This window comes from Podarcis melisellensis, assembly GCF_964234715.1.
Source record: "Podarcis melisellensis genome assembly, chromosome: 8".
Classification (NCBI taxonomy): Eukaryota; Metazoa; Chordata; class Lepidosauria; order Squamata; family Lacertidae; genus Podarcis; species Podarcis melisellensis.
The window spans coordinates 67,584,245-67,609,467 of record NC_138540.1 but is presented as its reverse complement, the minus strand read 5'-3'; the positions used below and the strand labels follow the sequence as shown (position 1 = coordinate 67,609,467).

At 42.8% G+C, this 25,223-nt stretch overlaps 1 protein-coding gene across 4 annotated transcripts; it reads left to right on the top strand.

The window, feature by feature from the left end:
• On the top strand, positions 1–23,479 carry GMEB1 (glucocorticoid modulatory element binding protein 1). 4 transcript variants are annotated; one of them, XM_081920686.1, is made up of 11 exons: positions 72–107; positions 807–880; positions 4,664–4,830; positions 5,332–5,417; positions 6,092–6,216; positions 8,897–9,000; positions 10,419–10,573; positions 15,566–15,694; positions 17,776–17,913; positions 20,407–20,529; positions 22,645–23,479. In XM_081920686.1, exons 3-11 carry the CDS (start codon positions 4,703–4,705, stop codon positions 23,349–23,351), a joined length of 1,695 nt encoding a protein of 564 aa, XP_081776812.1. In that variant the 5' UTR covers positions 72–107; positions 807–880; positions 4,664–4,702; the 3' UTR covers positions 23,352–23,479. The 4 variants fall into 4 exon arrangements, with proteins under 4 accessions (XP_081776814.1, XP_081776811.1, XP_081776812.1 ...); XM_081920688.1 differs by lacking the exon at positions 807–880 and having other exon boundaries at positions 1–107; positions 5,335–5,417; XM_081920685.1 differs by lacking the exon at positions 807–880 and having other exon boundaries at positions 1–107.
• Positions 23,480–25,223: the final 1,744 nt, after the last annotated feature.

The following is a 25,223-nucleotide window of genomic DNA, read 5'->3' as shown; positions in this document are numbered from 1 at the left end:
GTGCTGGCGGCCGAGTCGTGGAGACTCCTGCGCATGCTCGCTCCTTCCTTCTACTCACCCTCCCCCCCCCACTGCTTAACAGCCCCGGACTCGGCCGCTCGGAGACGGTAAGGGGGGGAGGGAGCAGAGGGCGACGTTGCTGCCGCCACCGCCGCGCTACGGGAGCCGGGAGGGACCAGGACGGGACGCAGAGTGCGTAGGGACGAGGGAGGGGGGCTGCGCCTAGAGTTGCGCACGGCCACCGCCGCCGTACGTGCCGCCGCCGGGAGAGCGGACGTCGCCGCGCCACTGCGGGAGGAGGGGAGGGGGGAAGGAGGGAGAGAGGGAGGGAGGGGGGAAGGAGGAGGAGGCTGCTGGCGCGTCGTCCGCTGGCCTGGAGCGAGAGGGAGGTGGTGGTAGTGGGCGTGGCCGCGGAGAGGCCACACCTCTCCTCCGGGGATCCCCGCCCACTTTCTTTCCCCATCTTGAGGGCCTGTGAGGGGGCTTCGAGGGCAGGGAAAATGGGCGCGGAGCGGAAGCCGCGCTCTAGGGTTTCCCTCAGGCGCTTTGGGGGCAGGGGTTGGGGTTTTTAAAATAGTAATAATAATAATAATGACGCCGACGACGACAATAATACTGAGCTGAGATGCTCTGGTCAGAGGCGAAGTGACCAATGGTGGGAAAAGGATCACTTCAGCTGCTGAAATTGCCACCTTTTTCTTAAAAAATAAAAATTTAAAAATTGCTTTCCTGAACTGGACAGCAGTGCCTTTTAGAAGAGTCAATATATTACTGATATAGCTGCACGTTTATTTATTTGTTTTGAGGGAGAAGCTTCATCTCCTGAGGCTCTTAATAAAGAAATAATGTGTCCCTCAAGAAACTGAAACCCTCTAAAAAGGTGAGGAATGCCAGACATGAATGGAATTAAGCATTTAAATAAAAACATTATAAAGCCCCTCAAAGTTGATAGAATAAAGTTCTGGAAAAGCCTTCTAGCGCTGGGTTTATTATTTATTTATTTATTTCAGTTATAGCAAAGACCAGCATAAAACAACTGTCCTTCCAAGTATATAACGGAAATACCTCTGCAAATCATAAACAATATATGAAACTTGCTCCCACAGAATGTGGTGGCGGCCCCTAACTTAACTTCAAAACATGGTGCTTGGGTAGTTTGTGTTCAAGAGGAAATTATGGGTTCAAACAGCATCATTGGAGAAGTATCCCCTTGCTTTAGGTCCTATTCCTTAAATAGTTTTGATGTAATAAGATCTGCGGGGTGGGTGTGTAGGCAAGACATGGCTTTCATTTGTAAAAGATAAATAATGATTAAAGGGTAGTTGTGATTCCTGGATTAGATATCAATAAAAACCATAAAATGTGCAATCTTTTTTTTATGCCAATGACGTAGTGATGCCAATGGGTACAAAATTATTCCTCCGATGACCCCGATGTAGACTGCAGTTCTGGTGAATGTGCAATTTATCTCAAAGATATATGCCAGCTGGAATCCCAATCCTTTAAAAGCCTGTTTCCCGGTACCCAGAGTGTTTGTCTCATCATTTCATTATGGCTTCAATTTATGGGCTATATGATTATGGAAAATTGGTGGTGGAAGAAAGCAGGGTTTTTTTCACCTGAAGAAGAGAGGATTGTGAAAGAGCAAACATTAACTGTTAACTGCTTGAAGGAGATGGGAAGGATAAAGGCAGAAATATGATTTCATAGACTATCTCAACATTGAAAGCACACCCTTTACCCATAATAATAAGCAGCTAGGCATTCTGAATTGTCAAACATAATCAATGCCTATGACTCTACTTATCATTATTAATTTGAATCAACCTGAAACTGCAGCTGTGGTCTGCTGTATAATTACCTGGATGTAAACACTATTCAGTAGGACTTCCGAGTCTAGGAAGGCTGCAAGTATTGTGATCACTTCAAATCAGTGAACTTTTCTTTTCAGTAAATATGCATAGTACTTTTAATAAATTGTTTACTGAACTTGGTTGTCAACAATTAACTTCCAGATCTACTCCTTCATCCCTGTATCTTAACAGACAAAAGTGCCTAATTTGTGGACTTCATTTCTACAAGATGGGGTGACCACCACTAGCTCAGATTATTTTAAAATTCATTGAGGATGGGTTTATCAACAGCTATGAGGCATGATGGCTATATGCAACTTTCGGCTCAATGGTAGTATGTCTCCAAGTTAAAAAGTATGTTGATAGGGAAGCCCAAAAGTAGATGCCTGCTGGCTAATATCCCATTTGTGGACTTCCCAGAGGTATCGTGACATGGAAATAAGATAACTGACCAAATGGACAGTTTGTCAGACCCCTGAGGGCTATTCCTATGATCATAACGCCAAAAAAAAGCAAAAAAAGAAGAAAGATTTGATTTCTGTGTCTTACCAAGCCAAATGAATAATGGAACAGATACTCTTCTATAAATAAGAGCCACATACTACAGAAATTTAATAGGGAGGAACCATAGCTCAGTGTTAGAACTTTGAAAGTAGAAGGTTCCAGGTTTGGGGCCCTGTCACTCAGTTGAAAATAGCTGGTAGCTGGTGAGGTGGGATGGGGAAGGACCCTCTAGCTGGGACCCTGAATAACCACTGCCAGAGCAAACACTGTTGAGCTAGATGGACAGTTTTTTAAGAATATATATACACTGTACTTTTAAAGCACATTCAAAACCCATTTTCTGCCTCAAAGAATTTTGGGCACTGTAGTTTGTTAAGGATTGCAGGGAATTTGTTCCTTTCAGGATTAAACTACAGTGGCCATAATTATTTGATGGGGGAAATGTGCTTTGAATGTGATAGCAGTGTATATGGTATGTACTCTGCCTGTAATAATAAACCAAGCTACACAAGTCTTTATAGTTATCAGGGATGGTCCCTATTTTTTGTTACCGGTCTCTGTAAAAAATACTGTGTTTGCGTTTTGTTGATGACTTCTTAAAATAATGCTCCTAGTGTTGTCTTCTTCAGGGTCTTTAGAACTGTGTGGGGCAATCCTATAAGTGTCCACTCAGAAATAAGTCCCACTGATTTCTGTGAAACTTCCTCTAAAGTGCATGAAAACTAAGGCAACATGTTGAACAAAGCCTGCCATTTCACACATGATAGACGCTGAAGTACATTTTGCATTGTAATATTAATATTGTCAGACAACTGCATTTTTGTAATATCAACCATTTGGGGGGGGGGAGCCATGTTGGCTTTTCAATGGATGGAGGGTATGCTATTTTTTGAAAATGAAGTTAATGGAGCATAGTTTTTAGCAACATGGAATGGTGGTGGTGAGCTCCTGCCCAGACAGCCTGCATCTCCTGTCTTCCCTAGCCTGACTCATGATCACTATAGCAGTAGCCTTTTAACATTTCAAACCTGGTACCTACCTACCTTTCAGCCAAACACGCATTTTAGGGAGCAATCATTTCTTTATTTTGACTATTTAGCTGTACCATAGCAGAGTTGCAGTGCAGCCTGTGACTTGGTAGTGGTCCTGACCCACTAGTTGAAGACCAATGCAGCATTATTATTAATATTATTGCTTTAATATTTATTGCTCATTTTTCAGTTTAAGGTTCCAGGGCAGGTTACAGCACAACACAAGTAATGCAACTTAAAACCAAATAAAAATCACAGGTGTACACAAAAATCAAACATTTTGGGGCTTCAGTTTTGGACACTGATGTTCACTGAACCCTTTCATGTGATTCAGAGAGGGGACAGAGAGAAAGCACAGGCATATATAATCTCTTGAATCTTGAACCGCTTATTGGAGTGTCTGTGTTCCCTATGCTCTCATTGCCCCATAATATTATTTTGAAGACCTCTGTGGGAGGAATCGTAGGAGTGTTACTTTCTGTCTTTACTCTACAGCACGTGGTATGGCTCACAGCTTGCTATGACCGTTGCTTAATTAAATAAATCTGATAGAGAAATCCTATGCATGTGAGTGAGTCATGTTGAGTTTAAAGGACTTTACTCCAAAAAATTGTATGTAGGATTGCAGCCCTTAATCAATGAAGTGGTTGAATAAATTTGCTAGTTCTGCAGCAAGATAAAAATGTGGTCCTTCCAGAAGAGGACTCCTGCATCTTTTATAGTTGTCTTGCAAGATATACCTGCTGAAATTCATTCTACACAGCTGGCAAAAATGCAGGCGCCCTGTCTTTGTTTGCATCTGACCATATTGCACCAGTTTGAGAGAAAGGGGCATGTCTCTGAATAAGGTGATGAATGCTCTCTGCAGTTTTTAGATGTACTTGTATTAGAAAATATATATAAAAGAAAAAGAAGAGAAAACTTTGGGCAAGCCAGTGCAGCCAGTAAAGCCTTGGCACCCTTCCTTTCCCAGGACTTCAGTGACCTAAAGATTAACTGAGCAACTCAAATGTGATTTTTATGAGCTGTTGCTACAAGTGGTGGTGCATGTGGTCACTTGTGACATGTTATGGTTGTGCTAGAAAACATCTCTTTCGTTATTTGCAACTCAAATGTGATTTTTATGAGCTGTTGCTACAAGTGGTGGTGCATATGGTCACTTGTGACATGTTATGGTTGTGCTAGAAAACATCTCTTTCGTTATTTGGCCAGAGATGATAACTTGTTTGTCCTTGCAAAAAAAACCCAAAGTCACCTTCTTATTTCTTGCTACAGCACACTTGTCTTCCATTCTCTTGGACTTCATGTGGGCAAATGGCAAATGCTGAAGTAAGCATCCCTGTAGGGGATGTTGTCGTTGTGCCAACTGAAGGAAATGAAGGGGGAAACCCAGAAGATACCAAAACTCAGGTGATATTACAACTGCAGCCAGTGCCACAAGGGTAAGTTGGCAAGTCATCAGCTAGGCGTGTTTCTGTGATTCTGTGTAAAATTCAGTCTAGGATGCAGCATTTAGAATTGTTGAGATGTAAGTCCACACAGTAGACATAAAGGAAGGCAGTTGCGTGCAAGAGAGAATTTCAACTAAAAGTTTCTAGATCGCATGCCTCCAAAATAGTTCTGAAAATGCTAGGGGAATACCAGTATGTTGTAGGGATGCAATTTTGAGCTTTCATTTCACAGCTGGATAGAGGACATGTATTTGCAGGATTTCCCCCCCAGTCTATGATTTAGGGGCTGAGGTTGGGAAGAGAAAGTTAGTTTATAAACTAACTCCATTTTACTTGACTCACCGAGAAAGGCCTCGGGTGGTGATCTTGGCATTTGAGCAGGCTGATTATGGAGGCAAGTTTTCCTTCAGATTCTCTGGTTTCAAGCTATGCAAAGCTCTAAAATCATTTCTGTGCTTTACATAATGCGCTTACCAGTGGGTACTTTCACAGCAGGGTTTATCAAGAGAGCTCTGAGACCAGTACGGCTGTAGTGGCCGTGGAAACGCACACCATACACAAGCTGGAAGAAGGCATTGGTAAGTTTCCTCTGTGGCAATATGATGCATTGACACCATTTCAACAGAGTTGTCATGGAGCATAATTTGCGGCTTTTGTGTACCAAGGTTCTTCTACTCCCATGGTTGGGTGAAGTTAGGGCCCCAAGAGTAGTAATAAGAGTGCTATGTGGTTCAAAACCAGTTCAAGCAAGGTCTTATAGAAGCAATTATGGTTAATGTAGGCAGAGACTCCATTCAGATGTAATGATAAGTCATGGTTATCCATGATCATGCCATCCCTTTCCCCTTTGCATGTAAGGTGAGAAGAGTAGCCTTTACTTCTAGTTAGCATCAAACCATAGCTCAATGTTTTCTTTGAGTGCAGCACACTCCGGTTTGTGTGACCATAGCTTGGTGCATTTGGTTAAGTGAGCCAAACACTTGCCTCTTCCTTTAAGGAAGGGGCTGTAGCTCAGTGGTAGAGCACGTACTTTATATGCAGAAGGTCTCGGGTTCAATCTGTACATCTCCAGGTAAAAGGATATCTGGTAAGCAAGCCGGGGGAAATGTCTGCTTGAGATCTTGGGAGTGTCGTTGCTGCTCACTGATGAAGCAGTAGTCTGACTTGATACAAGGCAGCAGCATATATTTATATAAATGGCATGTGCTTTGCAGAGGAATTGTCTCTTATTTTCACCTGCTTCTACCAACAGACCCCAGCACCATCGAAACAAATGAAGAAATTGAGATTGCCTACCCCATCACCTGTGGAGAGAGCAAAGCCATTCTGCTCTGGAAGAAATTTGTTTGCCCAGGAATCAATGTCAAATGTGTCAAGGTAACAGCACAGTAAAACTGTCCTTGCCAGCTCCCCCCCACCTCCTCCGTTCTCTGTTGCTTGTTTTTTTGACATAACTGTTCTCATTTATTTATTATTTTCTAGTTTCACTGGAATTTCCATAGGAGGATTATTTGAAGTACATGCAGGCCCCACTTTCCAAATGTTCATCATACAGAATTATCTGAATATAAGGAATTAGGACCCAAACCGCACTATACACACTGCAGATTCAGATATCCAAATAGCTGGACCTATGTGTAGTACTGTAAGCAAATAACCAGCCTTAAGCAAGCTTTAATTTTTTGTGTGTTTTGCTGGTCTGCGACAGCTGTTTCAACAGAAACCATGAGGGAGGGGAGGGGGAGAGATTGGATAAATAAGAAAGCATTTTGTTTCCTTCCTTGTTTGCCTTTTGTAAGGTTTTGGAGGGTTTTTACAGTTTTTTTTCATAGTTTGGGGGTCAAAATTCTGTGGTCGGGAACACATTAAAAATTTCCCCATTGGAATAAATGAAAATCGCCAACTCGTTATGTGGACACCCACCTAATGTACTATGTTTGGATAGTGGGACTGTGTGTGTGCACATTTCCTAGTGTTAGCACTATCAGTTCAGGAGGCAGAATCTTGCTTGTAGGCTTTCTGGAGGCCACTGTAGGAAAAGGATGCTGGACTAGGTGGACTTCTAATCTGACTCAGCAGGATTCTTGTTATGGAAATCCCACCTGGGGCACATGGAAGGGTTTGGGAAGTTTGAACCATCTTATTCATTAGCCTTTCTTTTGCCTCCAACCGGTTTACGCTGGGCAGTTGGCTTCAGCCAGTAATTGTATGCCCCAGCTTATAGGAAACTGGCAGGGGCCATCTTGTAGCAGTGTTGGGAAAAGAGAATATGGAATGCTGAAGGTGCTCCATTGGTCACCACGATCCATACATTTTGTGATAAAGCCTTGAAAGACAAATGTGAAAAGTCTGGCATGTAAGTCTGGATGGAGGTAATGGTAAAAGGGGCCCAGTTTCTAACCCAACATTAGAGAAAGCACATCACACCAACTAGTCAGTGGTGGGAAGTAGATTAAAGTGGATGAATAGCTGAGCTGGCCCACTTAGCATGCCTACCACGTCTGCTGATTCTCTGGTATGCCACAATGCTGACCAATGGGAACCAGAACACTCAGTTCAATTAATCCAGCGATGGACCCAGTTGCGATTCCAGTGAGATTTGAAATTTCTTCAGTTTGCTGATTCTTCTTTTCCGTTTCCTATAAGCCAGCCCTGCAGCTTATCAGGGCAGTAGCATAATTGGATCCTGAAGCAATGGCAGGAGGTACCTATGGAAATGACTTGGAAGGGGAGGCCTCACAACTTATAACCACACACTCGAGGCAGAATAGGAATGCAGGGTATCTTGACCTCAGTCTTGGAGGAGATGCCGTATTTTGAGGCAAGTGTTGGGGCTCACAAGTGAGTTGTGCCCTGGCCTAAGGCAATTCATAGTACAGTGATACCTCAGGTTACATACGCTTCAGGTTACATGCACTTCAGGTTAAAGACTCCACTAACCCAGAAATAATGCTTCAGGTTAAGAACTTTGCTTCAGGATGAGAACAGAAATCGTGCTCTGGCGGCGCGGCGGCAGCGGGAGGCCCCATAGCTAAAGTGGTGCTTCAGGTTAAGAACAGTTCAGGTTAAGAACAGTTTCAGGTTAAGAACGGACCTCCAGAATGAATTAAGTACTTAACCCGAGGTACCACTGTAGTGTCATTGCCACTGTCTTTGTTTCTTATTGCCTGGGATGTTTTGCTTTGTTTCTGAAGGCAAATAAAAACAGAGGTGATCAGGTGCAAAGAATGACAGAGCACAAGAGCCCTGTGGGACCAGACCTAAGCCCTGTCTAGCTCAGCATCCTGTTTTCTGCAATGGGCAGCCAGATGCTTCTGGGAAGGCCACAAGCGAAATGCGAGGGCACAATCCCTCCCAACTCTCCTACTCTTGTTTCCCAGCAATTGGCATTCAAAGCATTTCCCTCTGATCCTGATTAAGCCTGGTGAACCTGTAATAGCAGTGTTGGAGATGAAATTTTTGCAATGCTGTTTGTCATATAGCGGTATTAAAGATACAGTATCCCGCCTGTTCTCCCTTGTATCTGATCATTGCAGAGAGAAGAGCAGAAAGATGGCCGTGCATCATTTAATATATTAGTGTAAGAGAGGGTACCAAGAGAGAATGTAGTACTTTTTTCATGCAGTGCAAGTTAAACTGTGGAACTCGCAGGAGGCAGTGATGGCCACCAGCTTGGATGGCTTTGAAAGATGATTGTACAAATTCATGGAGAACCAGGTTATGAATGGCTACTCGCCATGATGGCTATGCTCTGCCTCCACAATCAAGGTAGCATGCTTCTGAATACCAGTCCTGCTTGTGGGTTTCCCACAGGCATCAGGTTGGCCACCGTGAGAGTAGGATGCTGGACTAGATGGGCCACTGGCCTGAGATAGGATACTGGGATAAAGGAAGCCCTGTTGGCCCTTTCTCTCTCTAGATGTGAAAACTAAGCTCACTAGTTCCTGGTGTGATTTGATCAATGTCCACCTGTGATTGATGGCGGCTGATGTGCTGACTTGGAGATGGCTTATGAGACAGAGTGTCTCCCATTTACCCTCTTCTTTCTCTTTGTTAGTTCAATGATCAACTTATCAGCCCAAAGCATTTTGTTCATCTGGCTGGCAAATCTACCCTGAAGGACTGGAAGAGAGCCATTCGCCTGGGAGGAATCATGCTGAGGTAATAGCCTTCTGCCACTGTAGCAGCCTTCCACCAAAAGCATAATTTTCTGTGCAGTATTCCTCCCGCCCCCATTTAAGTTCCCATCTTTCATTTGTTGGTTAAAAGTGGTGCTGTGGGTTTGGCATGGTGAGATAACAAATGTTTAAGATAGGATTGAATCCTTTTGGCAATTGCATGTTCCCTCAAAGAACGCCGGAAGAGTGTCTTAGGGCAGAAATATGAACAATAAAAATGGAGGGAGTGGCCAATAATTAGCACTTTTTTTTCACAGCATGGGCTGTGTTTGGACATGCAGTCTCTATCAAATGAGCATTTCCTCTGACCATGATACCCTGGACTTGATGTCTACTGAGATTCCAAATACCTTGGCTTCAGTAATGGAACAAAGAGCAATCGCTCCATGGCAGCCCCCCCCCACTAGACTAAATCTGGGGTTGATAACAGTGTCTGGATCAGGATATCAAGGGTACTGTTGCTGCCAAGTCCTTCCTACTGACAGCTGACTTGACGGCAGTGTCCCCTGCCACAAAAGGGGGGGTGTTCATGGGGTTGCCATTTTTTCTCACCAATGCCAGTGGTAATCCTGGGTTGGCTTGCTTTGGTGATGAGTCAGAAAGCAGCTGAGTCCCAGAAACAGTCCTTCCTGGACTAAATGTGTGTGTGGAGCACATAACCATATTAGAGCTTTACCTTTACCTTTTTATTAGAGCTTTTGCTATGGGGTTGTCCCCACAAAATCTGAATTCTTCAACTTTTATAAATCACAGTTATATACCCTGAAAGGTGGGATAAATATCTATTTGAGAAATAAATACATAACTCTTGCAAATTTGTGATTTGTTTAGTCTGTTTCTTGCAGTTATAAAAGAGGGCAAAGAGCTATGATGGGCACAGAAAGGTCTGCTCAGCTTCCCGATTGGCTTCTGAGATTTTGCCCACAAACTTTTCTAACCTTTCTTTGCTAATTAATTAATTGCATGTATATACCACCTTTCCTTCAAGGTCTGCAAGGTACTGTACTTGCTTTTCCACCTCCTCTTATCTGTACAACAACCCTGTGAAGTAGGTTAAGCTGAGACAGTGACTAGCCCAGGGTCACCCATGACTGAGTGGGGATTTGAACCCTGGTCTCTCAGGTCCTAGTCTGATGCTCTAACCAATACACCACATTGGCAAAAATTACACCAGGTAAAATTTACAAGAAAGAAGCATGCTGAGCAATGCATCTGATACCAAGTTCTGGCATTGTTCTGTGTGATTGCAAAAGTGCCCAGTACCACAGGGCCCTGAGTGCCTCTAAAAATGCACCATGCCAAAAATGCTTCATCTTTTTGCCTTGAGGACTTCAGGCAAGAATCCAAACAGAAGGTTCATTTCCCACGATCTCTTCTCCCCCCCCCCCATTCTCTTTGCAGAAAGATGATGGATTCTGGGCAAATTGACTTCTACCAGCATGACAAGGTTTGCACAAACACCTGTCGCAGCACCAAGTTTGACCTCCTGATCAGCAGTGCCAGGGCACCGGTGCCAGGGCAGCAAAGCCTGGTACAGACTCCCACCTCCGCTGACGGTAGGGAACAGGTGAACAGGAGTAGAATTCATCCCTGCCATGGGGCACTGCTGTCTACCATTTCCCTTTCATCCTGTCTTCTCTCTTTTTTTTTTATATATAATTTTTTATTGAGTTTTTTTCATACAAATGCATATTTAACAAACAAAATAGGTTTCATAACATCCTTTCATTCTATTGTGGACTCCCTCACGTCTCCCGCTTCCACTTTCATCATTACAAACAAATTTTTCCAAGCAAATTATCATCTTGTTTATGATCTTAAATCCAATATTTAGGTTAAACTCAAATATAAAATTGTAATTTAATGGTAGACAGTTATTTCTACTCTGACTTCCTTGTTAAGATTCAACCAAATTACAATACTTTTGTAAATAAATCTTGAATTTCTTCCAGTCTTCTTCAACCCTCTCCTCTCCCAGGTCACGGATTCTGCCCGTCATCTCAGCTAATTGCATATAGTCCATCAGCTGCATCTGCCATTCTTCCAGTGTGGGTAGATCTTGGGTTTTCCAGTTCTTAGCAATAAGTATCCTTGCCGCCGTTGTAGCATACATAAAAAATGTTCTGTCCTTCTTTAACACGTTCTGGCCGACCATGCCCAGAAGGAAGGCCTCTGGTTTCTTGGTGAAGGTATACTTAAACACCTTTTTTAACTCATTATATATCATTTCCCAGAAGGCCTTCACTCTAGGACAGGTCCACCAGAGGTGAAAGAATGTTCCTTCATTTTCCTTACATTTCCAACATTTATTATCAGACGAATGGTATATTTTAGCCAATTTCACTGGGGTCATGTACCATCTATATATCATTTTCATTACATTTTCCTTCAGAGCATTACATGCTGTGAAGTTCAGCCCAGTGGTCCATAACCTTTCCCAGTCCTCAAACATAATGTTGTGCCCAATATCCTGGGCCCACTTTATCATAGCCGATTTAACCATTTCGTCTTGTGTGTTCCATTTCAGCAGCAAGTTATACATTTTTGAAAGTACCTTGGTCTTAGGTTCTAACAATTCTGTTTCCAATTTCGATTTCTCCACCTGGAATCCTAACTTTTTATCATTCTTAAACACTTCTTTAATCTGAGCATAGTGTAACCAGTCTCGCACTTTATCTTTCATTTTCTCTAAACTCTGCAGTTTCCAATTGTCTCCATCTCTTTCTAGTATTTCCCAATATTTTGGCCAATTGGCCTCCATATTAGGTCTTTTTCGGGCCTTAGCCTCCAAGGGTGACAGCCACCTCGGTGTTTTGTTCTCTAATAAGTCTTTGTATCTTGTCCAGACATTAAATATTGCTTTTCTGACAATATGGTTCTTAAAGACCTTGTTAATCTTAACCTTATCATACCATAAGTATGCATGCCATCCAAATGCATTGTTAAAACCTTCCAAATCCAGCACGTCCGTGTCCTCAAGAAGTAGCCAATCTTTTAGCCAGCAGAAAGCTGCGGCTTCATAGTACAACTTTAAGTCTGGCAGGGCAAAGCCCCCTCTTTCTTTTGCGTCCGTTAGTATCTTAAACTTAATTCTGGGCTTTTTGCCCTGCCAGACAAATTTAGAAATATCTTTCTGCCACTTCCGGAAGCACTCCGTTTTATCTACAATCTGCAATGTCTGAAACAAAAACAACATTTTTGGCAATACATTCATCTTGATAGCAGCTATTCGACCTAACAATGAAAGTTTTAATTTTGACCAGCTATCCAAGTCTCTCTTAATTTCAGACCAACATTTTTCATAGTTATCTTTAAACAGACTCAGATTTTTTGCTGTTATGTTTACCCCTAGGTATTTGACTTTCTTAACCACAGTTAACTCTGTCTCTCTCTGAAACCGTTCCGACTCAATATCTGTCAAGTTTTTTCCCAACACCTTAGTTTTTTGCTTATTTAGTTTAAATCCCGCCACCCGACCAAAGTCTTGAATTAGTTGTAGTACTCTTTTCGTACTAGATTCTGGCTCCTGTAATGTCAAAACTAAGTCATCTGCAAACGCTTTAAGTTTATATTGTTTCGCTCCGACCCGTATCCCTTCCACCAACCTGTCCCCTCTAATCATGTTCAAGAGCACTTCCAGGACCGAAATAAATAATAACGGGGAGATCGGACAGCCTTGTCGTGTTCCTTTTTCAATTTTAAACTCTTCTGTAACCACATTGTTAACTATCAATTTAGCCTTTTGTTCTGAATATATTGCATCAATCCCATTCTCAAATCCCCGGCCCACTCCCATTCCTTTTAAATTCCCCTTCATAAACTTCCAGGATATATTGTCAAAGGCCTTCTCCGCATCTATGAAAATTAAAACAGCTTTAGTATTTATGTCTGTTTGTAGAAGCTCCAATATATCTATAATGTTCCTTGTATCCTGTCTTCTCTTAATGAGCTAACGCTAAAACAGTTTTCTTCCTACTCCCTTTCCCCATGAGATTTACTTTGCCTGGGAGGGACCCCAGTGACAGAACAGTAAAGTGGAAATAGGGCGAAAGTAGTAGACCTTCTGAATTTCCTATCCTTGGGGAAATCATAATGATTTATCTGTTGAGGCCCTACCCCCCCGCCTGCTCTACCCACTGCTGGATCTCTCTGTTTTTAATGAATTCTGAACTGTTTTTCTCTTTCTTTGAGAAACAGTTGACAAATGAATGGGAATTTCTATGGTTCCAGGAAACAATTTTTAAGTGTATAGACAACTGAGAACCTTCTTCTCAGTGTGCTGAATCCTCCCCCTTATTTTTGGTTCTTAAAAATGTGCAGAATGGTGTATTTTACAGCTAAACCATTCAGGCTTTCTTCTGGCAAATTCATACTCTCTGGAGCCTTACCACTATTCATGCTACAGGTGGCAACAATTGCAGCTTCAAAAAGAAAGGAAGGAAAAAGGGTTGTTGTTTTTTAGAGTGCCACGTACAGTACATGGCATGAGTTCCTTTGTAATACAAATTCTAAGAAAGGGTTTTTTCATTTAATTTGCATTCCTTATTTCATACGAACAGGATTATGATATTTCGCCAACCTTTTAGTCAACTTTTAGTCATGCTAGTGAGAGAAACTTTTCCATTTCCTCTTTTTTCCATTTTTTTTTATTTATTTTTTTGCTGCAGTTAGAAGATTAGCTTCAAAGTCTTTATCTGTGGGTGGAACTGAAGCTTTTAAAAAATGCATTAAATCAATCTGATCCTGATTTAGTCCGCAGCTGGTACATTTTATGCACAGTACCTGGGTTTATTCATTTTGCATCAAAAAAATTAAAAAAGAAATGTTTTCACCAACATAGCCCAAATGCTGTGCCAGTACAAGCTAATTTTTAAAAATAAATCATGCAAATTTGCTTGTAATTCCATATATTTGCTTAATTTACTTTGCTTCTCCTAGTTGTAAAAAGGAGCAAAATGCCAAGCAGAGCAGTGAAGCCCTACCCCTGACCACTGGACATCCTGTTTGGATTACCTGCTGGCTTCTGAAATGTCACCGAATGTTGCCCACACACTTACAAGTGCATCGATATGGACTAGAATCTTGCAAGAAAGAAAGAAAGAAAGATTAGATTCTCAGCATGCAGAACAATTTGCCCAATACTAAATCATGCCATTGTGTTGTGCAGTTGCAAAATGGCACATTACTCATGCCCCTGAGTGTATACCAAAAATGTGAATTGTCTTTCACTTCCACCAAATGTGTAAAATAAAATAAGAATAAGAATAATCAGCTGTCCTGTGATTACATTTCAAACATTTAGCTTGTTTTGCCTATGTGGAGTCAAATACCTTGGTTCCTTTTGAAATGTATTTATTTCATTTTGACTTGTAGCTCATCTCATCTCAAAGGCTTGGGATGGGTAAGAAACAGTATGTTAATCATAAAGCCCCAGTTGCCAACCTTTAAACCCATGTCTCTCAAATTCAGACATTACCATAAAACTGTGCCCAAGCCACTTAATATAAGTCTGTAGGCATTACACACACATACACACAAATATTTGACTATTTTTCTTATCATAATCCTCCATTGCTTGATGAGCACATACAAGTTATTTATGCATTTACTGAATTTGTGTACCATCCTTCATCTGTGGACAGTTCACAACGTAAAAATATAAAATACGTAATAAAAACAAGAACAAAACCAAAACAAACCCATAACATCTCACTCCAGCTGTACCTGAGAATCTACTATTTGTTGAAATTCCTTCTGTTCCCATAGATTTACTTTTTCCTTTACACTTTTTGTTAATCCAGTGCCTTGCTCGTTGATGGTGGTGCAACTGAGATCTTGATCCTATTGCATTTTGGGACGTTAGAGCACATCATGGTCCCTTCCTTCCATGAATCTGGTTGACCATGGCCTGGGCCAATAAGTGAGCCTTGCCTTCTGTCATCTTTGTCTCATCTCAAGGCCAGAGATAGATGGTTCCTTCTTCCAGTTGGATAGGGGAAACACATGTAAAATCACACATGCATAGGTCACCTCCTGGACTATATGTGAAATATTGGCTTGTGCAGCTCAGGCCTGTACATGACAGTTATACGCATGTAGGTCACGTGAAAAAATTATGCCCATGCATAAGAACATCGAAGAGCTTGCAGGCAGAGAGGTGTGCTCAGTGAGCATGGGAATATGATCTGGCTTCCCTCATTACACTGTTGCTTCTGGATAAGTTTGTTTCCCCCCCTTAACCAGCCCATTATGGCTTCCACATGGAAACTCCCCCCCCCCCAATTGTTTACCCAAAGTGGACATAGTTTAAAAGACAATTACACCCGCTCAGTATCTGCATGGCTGATGCTTGGAATATACAACAAGGGTATTGTGGTTTTGTCAGCTGCTGTCGTTATTGGTCTTTAAACTGGCCCTTGGTTTTTTACTTTGCTTAGTTCAATCCATGTATTACGAATCAGGGTGGTCGTGTGTGTGTGTGTGTAGGGGGAAGCTACAGTGACAGCCTGGGCAGTGAAGCATCTTCAATTGTATACTCCCTTCTGCAGGAAGCATCACTCAAATTACAGTGTCTGAGGAGAGTGTGGAGGAAGGGATTGAATGGAACCGTGCTCTGACAGCAGCAGTCACCATGGCAACTGAGGAGGGAATCAAGAAGGACCCAGAGGAGATTTCAGGTATGTCTCTGCTGTTTGCCTGAACGGCTTAGCAGCCCACCTGCCTGGCTCCCCCTCCCCACCTTCAGGCAGCAAAATGCTGCAAAGAGCTATGTTTGTAATTTTATTTATTTAAAACATATCTCACCTTTTCTCCAGAGAAATCAAGGTGACTAGCAATAAATTTTATAAAACCATAAATTAACAAATTCAAAACCACTTTTTTACAACTGAACACTAAAACACAAAGTTGATATTAGAGATTTATTTATTTTTTTGCAAGAGGGCAGGACATTTCACCCATGTTTTAAAAATCGAACTTGCATGTAAAACTCCACACTTCAAAACCCATGCGGCTCCCCCCCCATATTCAACATTTGAATTTCCAAAATTCTGATTTGAATATTGAGTTGTTAAGTGAGTTTTTCGCAGGTGGGGTTGATGGATAGGATGGTGAGCTGTGTGAGATCGTTTTATAGTAAACATCGAGAGGGGGGTTTTTTGGAAGGGAAGAAGTGGGGTTAGCAGAGAGCTGACCTGAAGATCATTTTCATGGCCGTAGATCAGGGATGGAGAACCCACGGCCCTCCAGATGGTCCTGGATTCCAGCCCCAGCCAATGTGGCCAGTGGTCAAGCATGATGGGAATTGTAGTCCAGGAACATCTGGAAGGCCAAAGATCCCCCAAACCTGTTGTAGATGGAGACACATCAGCTGTCGGCTAGAGGCGGCTTTGGATACTACAGTGGTACCTCGGGTTACATACGCTTCAGATTACATACGCTTCAGGTTACAGACTCCGCTAATCCAGAAATATTACCTCAGGTTAAGAACTTTGCTTTAGGATGAGAACATAAATCGTGCTCCGGCAGTGCAGCAGCAGTGGGAGGCCCCATTAGCTAAAGTGGTGCTTCAGGTTAAGAACAGTTTCAGGTTAAGAACGGACCTCCGGAACAAATTAAGTACTTAACCCGAGGTACCACTGTATTTCAATTATTGGCTGGTTCATACAGGCATGCACATTGCTCACCATTGCCTCCTTGCTTGATGGCTTGTACCTAAATGTGTGAACTGCCTGAAGTACTGAGTTTGAAAAATCTGCCCCCCTCCCCTTTTGGAAACTGAGGCGCCATATGCTAATTGGTGCTAAAATTTGGAAAGCTCTGCTTTCGATCTTGGTGACTGTTTAATTGTGCAAATCATCAGTTGTTGTTTTTTTAGTCCTCTCTGGCTCCTCCTCCTAACAGCTAGTATTCAGTAGCATACTGGCTCTGCAACTGGAGGCGCCATTGACAGTCTTATCCTCCATGAATTTCTTTAATCCAGGCTGGAGGTCCAAAACAACAGGCTGGTCTAATACTGCCAAGTCCAGCACAGTCCATGCGTAATGCCCTGTGATTTGGTATTTTTAAAAATATCCAACGCCTCCGCCACAAGGATGGCTTCATTTGTCTTATTTAGAACATACTGTTCAAGCTACAAAAAGAACCCAGATTTGCATATATTGCTTTATGTGAAATATATGCTGCTTTTCAACCTGACAGTGTGTCCAAGATGGGTGAGAATTAAAGAAAAAGGACACACAGCAAGATGAACAGATTTTGGGAGACTGGTGAAGACACATGGGAGGAATGCAGATGTAAAATGCCCACTTCCAAGTGTTCAGATATTAATGCTGCTGCTTTAGCTGCTACAATTGCTGTTCTTTAAAGGCTTTGCAATGATTTGGGGGCATGGTGTGATGGGATGTAAAACAAACTTCTAGAAGTCATGAAATGTAGCTTTTATAGCAATATGGAATTCCCTAGTACTGCTCTCTGTATTCAGAGTTGAATTTGACTATTATTTTTTGCCGGGTGAGGGCCCTGATGGCTAGTTTTACAGCACAGTTCTATGCAAGCCTATTCATGACTAAGCCCCATTAAATTTAGCAGCACGTGCTTCCATGGAAATGTGTGCAGCTTTGCAGCCTTAGAAGCCAGTTTCCAGAGATGCCTCCTGCTATACAACGTTTTGCTGGTCTTGGCATGATTGCCAGTATAGCTTTGCAGTGCAATTGCCAACTGATCCTTCCTTCCAAATCTTTCTCTTCCCTTGTGCCAGAGGACACACTGATGTTCTGGAAAGGAATCGCTGATGTGGGGTTGATGGAAGAAGTTGTCTGCAACATTCAGAAGGAGATAGAAGAGGTGCTGAGAGGTGTTCAGGAGAGGCTTGGCCAGTCACCCTTCCAGGTTACCGGTGGGTAGGAGGTCAGCAGTTTCCATGTCAATATGAAATGACTACCAGTGGGATAGACTTTCATGCTCTTTTTATCTTTGTGACGTGTAGCTGTGCACTGTATTTAATAAGTCAGATTATAATCCTCCCTTCAGTAACAGGACTCCCAGGGCGGTGTATGGTTTGAAACTTAAGAATGAGTTTTATTCAGCTGAGTTCCACTCACAGTACATTCATTTAAGTTAGTCATACCTATTCATTTCAGTGAGTTTGTTCTGAGTATGATTATCATTCCATACAACCCTTGAAAATTGCAGAAGCCACAGCTAAACTCACTAAAATCCAGAATGGCTGTAAAACAATACTAATGTTGCGATCCCATAAACCACCCTAGTGGGGAACTGAATGGGGCTTAGTTCTTGGCAGACATGCATAGTACTGTGTTGTTACCAGCCATAAAACATGTTGGAATGGTCAAGCAAATAAAAGTAAATACAGTCTTCACCTTATGCCAAAAACACATCAACATCAATGCCAAGCAAGCTTATCTGGGAAGTACCATGACCAGGTACTGACCACTTGGGATGGGGAAAATAATTACTTTAGAATATTTATGTTTGTCTTTTCAACAAAAAAAGTTCTCTCAAGTGGTTTCTATAGTAAAACAGGGCAACAAGCGAAAACATTCTGTTTCCTAAACCATTTCCCCCCTAAAGCTACTAGAATACTCTATGCAGTTCATAAGAGTCTTGATGGCGGAATCGGGAAAGTGGGCATAAGCAGCTCTTGGCTTTCAGACCTCTTGGTGAAGGCCATTGGAGGTTTGGGGGTCAGTGATGTAAAAGTCCTTTCTCTGTCCTTCTAGTTGCTGTGGTTGCCTTTTCAGGGCTACATTAGCCATAAGAGAAAAGTCTCCAGTACAATACAGTAATCAGTTGGCTTGATGGATTATTGTGTTTTATCCTACTCTTCCATAAGGGAGCTCAGGGTGGCATACATGTTTCTCCTGCTTCTGTTTTATCCTTGCAACGCGCTAGGTTAGACACACACAGAAAGAGAGTGTGTATGCTAAATGTAACTGATTTCTTTGTCACTAACACAAAGCATGCGAACCAGCATGCATAAAAATGTAACATGGGGATTTGCTTTGAGATGCCTGGGTTTTGTTTTGTTTATTATTATTTTAATTAAAATGATTTCTTTCCCCAATGAAACTTCCACAGCAGTTTACATAATAGCAATAAAGTCAATTCAACCAGTCCCTGCCCACAGGTATACATAACACAAAAGGAAAAAGAGATGAGGAGGGAAGAGAAAACATGCTCTAATTCAATAATAGTTTTTACATTGACCAAATGAAATAGAACAGGAGCTTTTTCGTGCCAACTGATTGTTATAAGGGTACTGCCAGTGGCGTAGCGTGGGTTGTCAGCACCCGGGGCAAGGCAGGTAATTTGTGCCCCCTAACCCATGGATTTGCGCCCCCTAATCCTAACCCCCAGATGTTGCGCCCGGTGCGGCCGGCCCCCCCTGCACCCCCCACGCTACGCCACTGGGTACTGCGCAGGATTTTCTTTTATAGGTTGCAGTTCTAAACTAGGGAGCACAGTGGGAGTTACTTCTGAGTAAATCTATACAGTGGTGCCTTGGTTCTCAAACTCAATCTGCTTTGGAAGTCTGTTCAACTTTGAAAACGTTTGGCTGATTGATTGGCTGATTGGCCCCGGAAACAATGCCAACAGCCAAAACAGATGTTCGGCTTCCGAAAAATATTTGCAAACCAGAACACTTACTTCCGGGTTTGCGGCGTTTGGGAGCCGATTTGTTTGTCAACTAAGCCATTCAGGAACCAAAGTTCCACTGTATCAGATTGTGCTGTAAATGGGCCAGATGTGGATGGGATGCATGGATGGTTGAAATAGCTCTCACTTGCATTTGCACAAGCATGCCACTGACTTGCAGTCACTGGGAAACAACAGTGGGATATACAATTGCCCTCGTATCCCATAGTCATCTGGCTGGCCACTGTGGAAAACAAATTGCTAGAGTAGATAGGCCTTTAGTTGATTCACCAGGACTCTTATGACGCTCTTAAGGAGACTTCTGGCCTAATCCTCAAAGGCCTATTTTCTGCTTTTATTCAAATATCCAAGGATCTCACTGCCAATGTTAAATGCCAGCAGAGATGCTTTGACATCCCAAAGCAACAGTTTTCCATGTGCGGTTCTCGTGAGAGGAACTGTCAAGAGGAACTTTTCATGGCTTTTGATTTTGATTTCCTTCTGATGTAAATCTTGACCCATTGCACTGTATTATTAATATTCAAAATGAAGATGATGTAAACGACCTCTGTACTTCATTCAAGATCACTTGCGTTAGCTGCAGAAGCATTAGGTAATGCAGTACTGGTGAAGAGGTTCAAGCTCTTTGTGATGAGGTGCTCTCTCTCTGTCTGTCTGGATGTTGGATTCTGTTTAGAAAACTAGACAATAACCCATGGAAGTTTTTCTGTAGATGCTGCTGTCCTAAATAATGTTGCTCACACTTTTGGCCTGATGGACACTGTCAAGAGAGTGCTGGACAACAGGAAGAGTCAAACGGAGCAGGGAGAAGAACAGATTCTTTATACTCTGGCAGGTATGTTAATGACTGGGAGCACATTTCTTGGGATGTTCTAAATCTATCATCTCACTGTGCAATAAATGTGCTTTTGTTGTTCATTTTGCCTCACAGCCTAGTCAACTATTCTCAAGACTGCCCTTCTTCTGCTAAAGTGTTCGGATTCCCGTATTCCGTTGATGTCGCCAGTGTTCTCCAATGCTTGTATCGTTTTGTAAACTTGTGTTTTTTCCCCCCTTTTCAAATATTCTGTGAGGACAGTGTGATTCCCTGCTATACAGTTTCGGCCCAGGAGTGCTATTTTTAGCCTTGTCATTTTTAAAAAATAACAGCAACTTGCATTTGCAAGACAGCCCTCTCCTTTCTTCTTGAAGCAATGCCCCAGGAGTCGTTGTAGTGGTAGAAGTAGCCCCCGCTACAGTAAGTTATGGAGCAAGGCTGTAGCCTTTTTCAGGAAGATCCAGGTCTTAGTGGTAGAACACATGTTCTACATGCAAAAAAAAAATTCCCAAGTTCAATCTTTGGCAACTTCGGTAAATGCTCAGGTAGCAGGTGTTGGGAAAGTCACAATGGACAATACTGGGTCAGGTGAACCAATGATCCAACTTTGTATAGGGCAGTTCCGTAGGTCCACAAGGACCCAGGATTTAGGCTTCCTACAGTAAGAGGTCCTGGCAGTGAATTGGCTCAAAATAGTTAACATCTATTGCCATTCTGAGTCCCTCCCTTTCTTACTATATTTCCCACAATCATTTTTTTTTTAATGCAAATAGCAGTCATGGGAAATGCTGAGCAGGGTCTGGACTGTGGGGAGTTTTTAACCATTTCCCCTTTTATGGTTTCTCTCTCTCTCTCTCTCTCTCTCTCTCTCTCTCTCTCTCTCTCTCTCTCTCTCTCATCTTACCTGCTCTTTGCATTTGGAAGAAAGCTCCCTTTGATGCCAATGGTGGCTTCCCTTGCTATTTAAATAGAAGTTAGAGGACTTTTGTTGTTACTGTGACTCCCTTTCCTTGGTCCCTAAAGTCCTGACACAGTAACACCCACACACAGAGAGGATAATATGGGTGGGGTGTTTCCGGCTATCCTACCCCTTGCCTTCAGAAGTTTACAAGCTGCTCTAGGAGAGAGATTGTGAGCAACATCATGGGAGGGGCTTTTCTTAGACCAAGCTCACTTATTATTTTGGCTTTTGGATGTTGTTAATATACTTTTGCTATATTTACAATGCTAAAATGTTGGTGGAGGGTTTGTATGTTGTTATATTTGATTGTCTTGTTGTTGTATCATGTTATTAAAAAATTGTTCCTGTATGGTTTGATTTTGAAATGCGTTCCTGAGCTAATTTGGGCATGGTTTCTTTCCTTCTTTTTTTGTAGAAAAGCGACACACAAATAAAATTACAAACAAAAGAGTACTGGCATTCTTAAAATGTGCATTTTAATTGCATTCATACCTAATTTTTCCATAAGTTAAAGCACTGTTTCTCTACCTAATACCAATGATTATGTTTTGGCATGTGTGCATATGTGTGTTCCACTTCCTTTGATAACTATTGTGTACAGTGACTTTTTAAATTTAAGATTATTGGTAGGGTTAGTATTAGCTGTGTATGGATTTCCATTTCTTGCCAGAAGGTATGAATTGCATACCAATGCTCTGGATTTCTGTACACAAGTATGATAGCCTCATCCCACAGTTTTCTAATGTTTGAGGACACTTTTGATGGTTTAAATACATGTTGTAGGCTTGAATATTTAACACATGATGCATCTTTCATTCGAATAGCTTGTTGCCTGCCCTCCATAGCGTTGTTCTTGGGAGGTTAGTATTTAGCGAGGGAGATTCTTGGCTGTCATTTCCCCCCTCCCACCCCCTTCCCATTTTTGTTCCCTGAAAGAATTGGATTTGTCTGCAGAGACAATCTGTTCCGCCCACCTTTCCATCCTTTTGATGGGGAGCAGCAGAAGTGGCTGAAAACTCTTTCCCTGCCAAGAAGCTGCTTTGCTACTCTTGCGAAAATAATCTGTTTTTCTCACTCCCCCCCTCTATTGGCGCTTTGAGGAGCCCCTGTATTCTTGGCAGCTTCTCAAAGGTTTCTCCCGCTTGACTGTGTAACTTAATTTTTCCTTGCAGACCTGGACCGCCAGCTGGAGGAGCAGAAGAAGTTTGCCAGGGATCAGAAACTAAAGTCCCAGACTGTTCAGAACGTGGTCCTCATGCCCGTCAGCACTCCCAAGCCGCCTAAGAGGCCCCGGCTGCAGCGTCCAGCCTCGGCCACCGTCCTGAGCCCTTCCGCCCCCATCCAGCAGCCTCAGTTCACAGTGATTTCGCCCATCACCATTGCACCCATGGGGCAGCAGTTCTCTGTGAGCAACATTCCAATGGCAACCATCAGCCAGGGCTCCAGCCCAGTGACTGTCCATACTTTGCCATCAGGCTCACAGTTGTTCCGCTACGCCACGATGGTCTCTTCCTCCAAGACCAGCTCCTCCGACACGGTGACCCTTCACCCGTCTTCCAGCTTGGCCCTGCTGAGTTCAGCTGCCATGCAGGACAGCAGCACCCTTGCCAATGTGGCCACAGTGGTGAATCCTGTGGAACTGGTGGCCATGGAGTCTGGCCTGACCTCTACTCTCCAGGCTGTCGAGGGCACTTCAGACGAAGGACAGACCATCATAGAAATAGACCCGGCACCTGATCCGGAAGCTGAGTCGGAGGAATCCGGGGCTAAAGCTGTGATTCTGGGAACAGAACTGAGGACTGAGGAGAAGGTGGTGGCTGAGGTCGATGAGCACCAGCATCAGGTCCACAACGTAGAGATTGTGGTCTTGGAGGACTAGCCAAGAAGCCAGATTGTAATGTTGCTTTGGGGTTCATCGATTGCTTATTTGTTTTTTCTTTCCTTTTTTTACAGCCTTTCAGGTAAGTTCCCATAGGATATTAAAGGAAAACAAAGATTTTCACATGGGAGAGAGCAGCGTCCATTTTTACTGAAGGGGGAAGGGAAAGGAAACATATTATCCTGCCTAATCCTAAGCACTCCCACAGAAGGGAAACAAGCCCCTGCAGTTACCAAGATCGCACAGCGTGTGATTACAGCCCATAGACCCAGTTTTGGAAAAGACACTTTGTCTACACCTTGTTTACACTTCAGTTGTTTTGTCTTAGAAATTAATGGAGCCGGGTACCCGAAATGCATCTGACTAATGGATGAGAGTGATTGTGGGGAAATGGGATCCTTACTTATTCCTCAGCTCTCAACCACCATAAGAAATTACGTTCTGTGTTACCTTATCAACTGTGCTAGACTTTTGATTTTTGCAGAGAGGGGGAGAAAAAGAAATTGCAACCCCCCCCCACTTCATCCCGATTTGAGAGACCACAGTCCCCTTCACTCAGATGCTGACGTTTTTTGTTTAATTGTCTTCAACTTTCTGCAGCAGCTCACACCCTTGAACTGTTTTTGCCCTTTTGTGGCTCTTAGAACTGGATTCTCAGCTCTCCCTTTTCAAACCTTGCACGCACATGCACACATACACACAAATCAGACATAGCACCCAAGCACCACCTGCCCTTTTGAGTATTGGATTGTCGTCCTGGATGTATCAAATGTGGGTTGTGCTGTTGCTGTGGGCTCAGCAGGCCAAGTATACCTGCTGCTTACTCTGCATGCTGGGAACATACCAAGCTTACTAGATAAATATATATATATACGTGTGTGTGTGTGTGTGTGTGTGTGTGTATGCATGTTTGGTGTTCCTAACACTTTGAGAAATAGGTCAACAGAATTCTAGCCTGGCACATCACTTCAGCAATGTGACTGCCTGGTCTCTCCCTCCCTCTCTCTTGTTTCCTTAAGGAAAGGGGAAGGAGTGAAAAGGGATTTCCTCCCCCCCCCCTTCCCACTTGGTTCATTTCTTAAAAATTGGAAAAATGAGAAGACTTTGGGGGAATCTGACAGAAATTTCTAAAGCCAGCAGTAAGAATACAATACTTTGGGGCATGGGTGGAGTGCCATTTGTTTTTTTGTTTGTTCATTTTTTGCATTAAAAATTAAAACAGAAACCAAAGGCTAACTGGATTATTATGGTTATATCAGGTTCTTCCTTTCTCACCCATTTATCATAGAGCAACCCCATGGAGTAGATTAGGCTGCGGGTATAACTCTCCCAAGATCACTCAGTGCCTTCAATTGAGTGTGGGGCTATCCTATTCTAACCATGACACCATACTGATACTCAGTTAATGGATATGTAGACTGGGTTGTATCCAGTGCTGTTTTTCTAGAAAAAGAGGTGCCGGAAAACACCATGAACACCTCCCTCATTCTCCTGGAATGGAGGTGGCTCCTACCTGAGAGGTGCTGGAACTGAGTTCTGGATGGGAAAAAAAGCCTTGGTTGTATCCAACTAAGCTCGGATCAGAGTAGACCCGTTGTGCCTGTTGATTTCTGTAGCTCTATTCTGATTGGGACTTAACATTGGAGACACCACACTGTTTATGAAACACTTCCAATTGGACTGGCAATGCCATGTCCTTCCCTTCACCTCTGCAGTCAGAGGGCAACTATTACCTCTCCATGTTAAAGATTGGCTTGCCTAAGGCCACCGTATAAGCTCACGGCAGGCAGGCGTGATATTCATGCTGATTTGCAGCTCCACCTCTTAGACATGCACCATGGCAACTTTCTGTAGTTCCTGCTGCACAAGCGC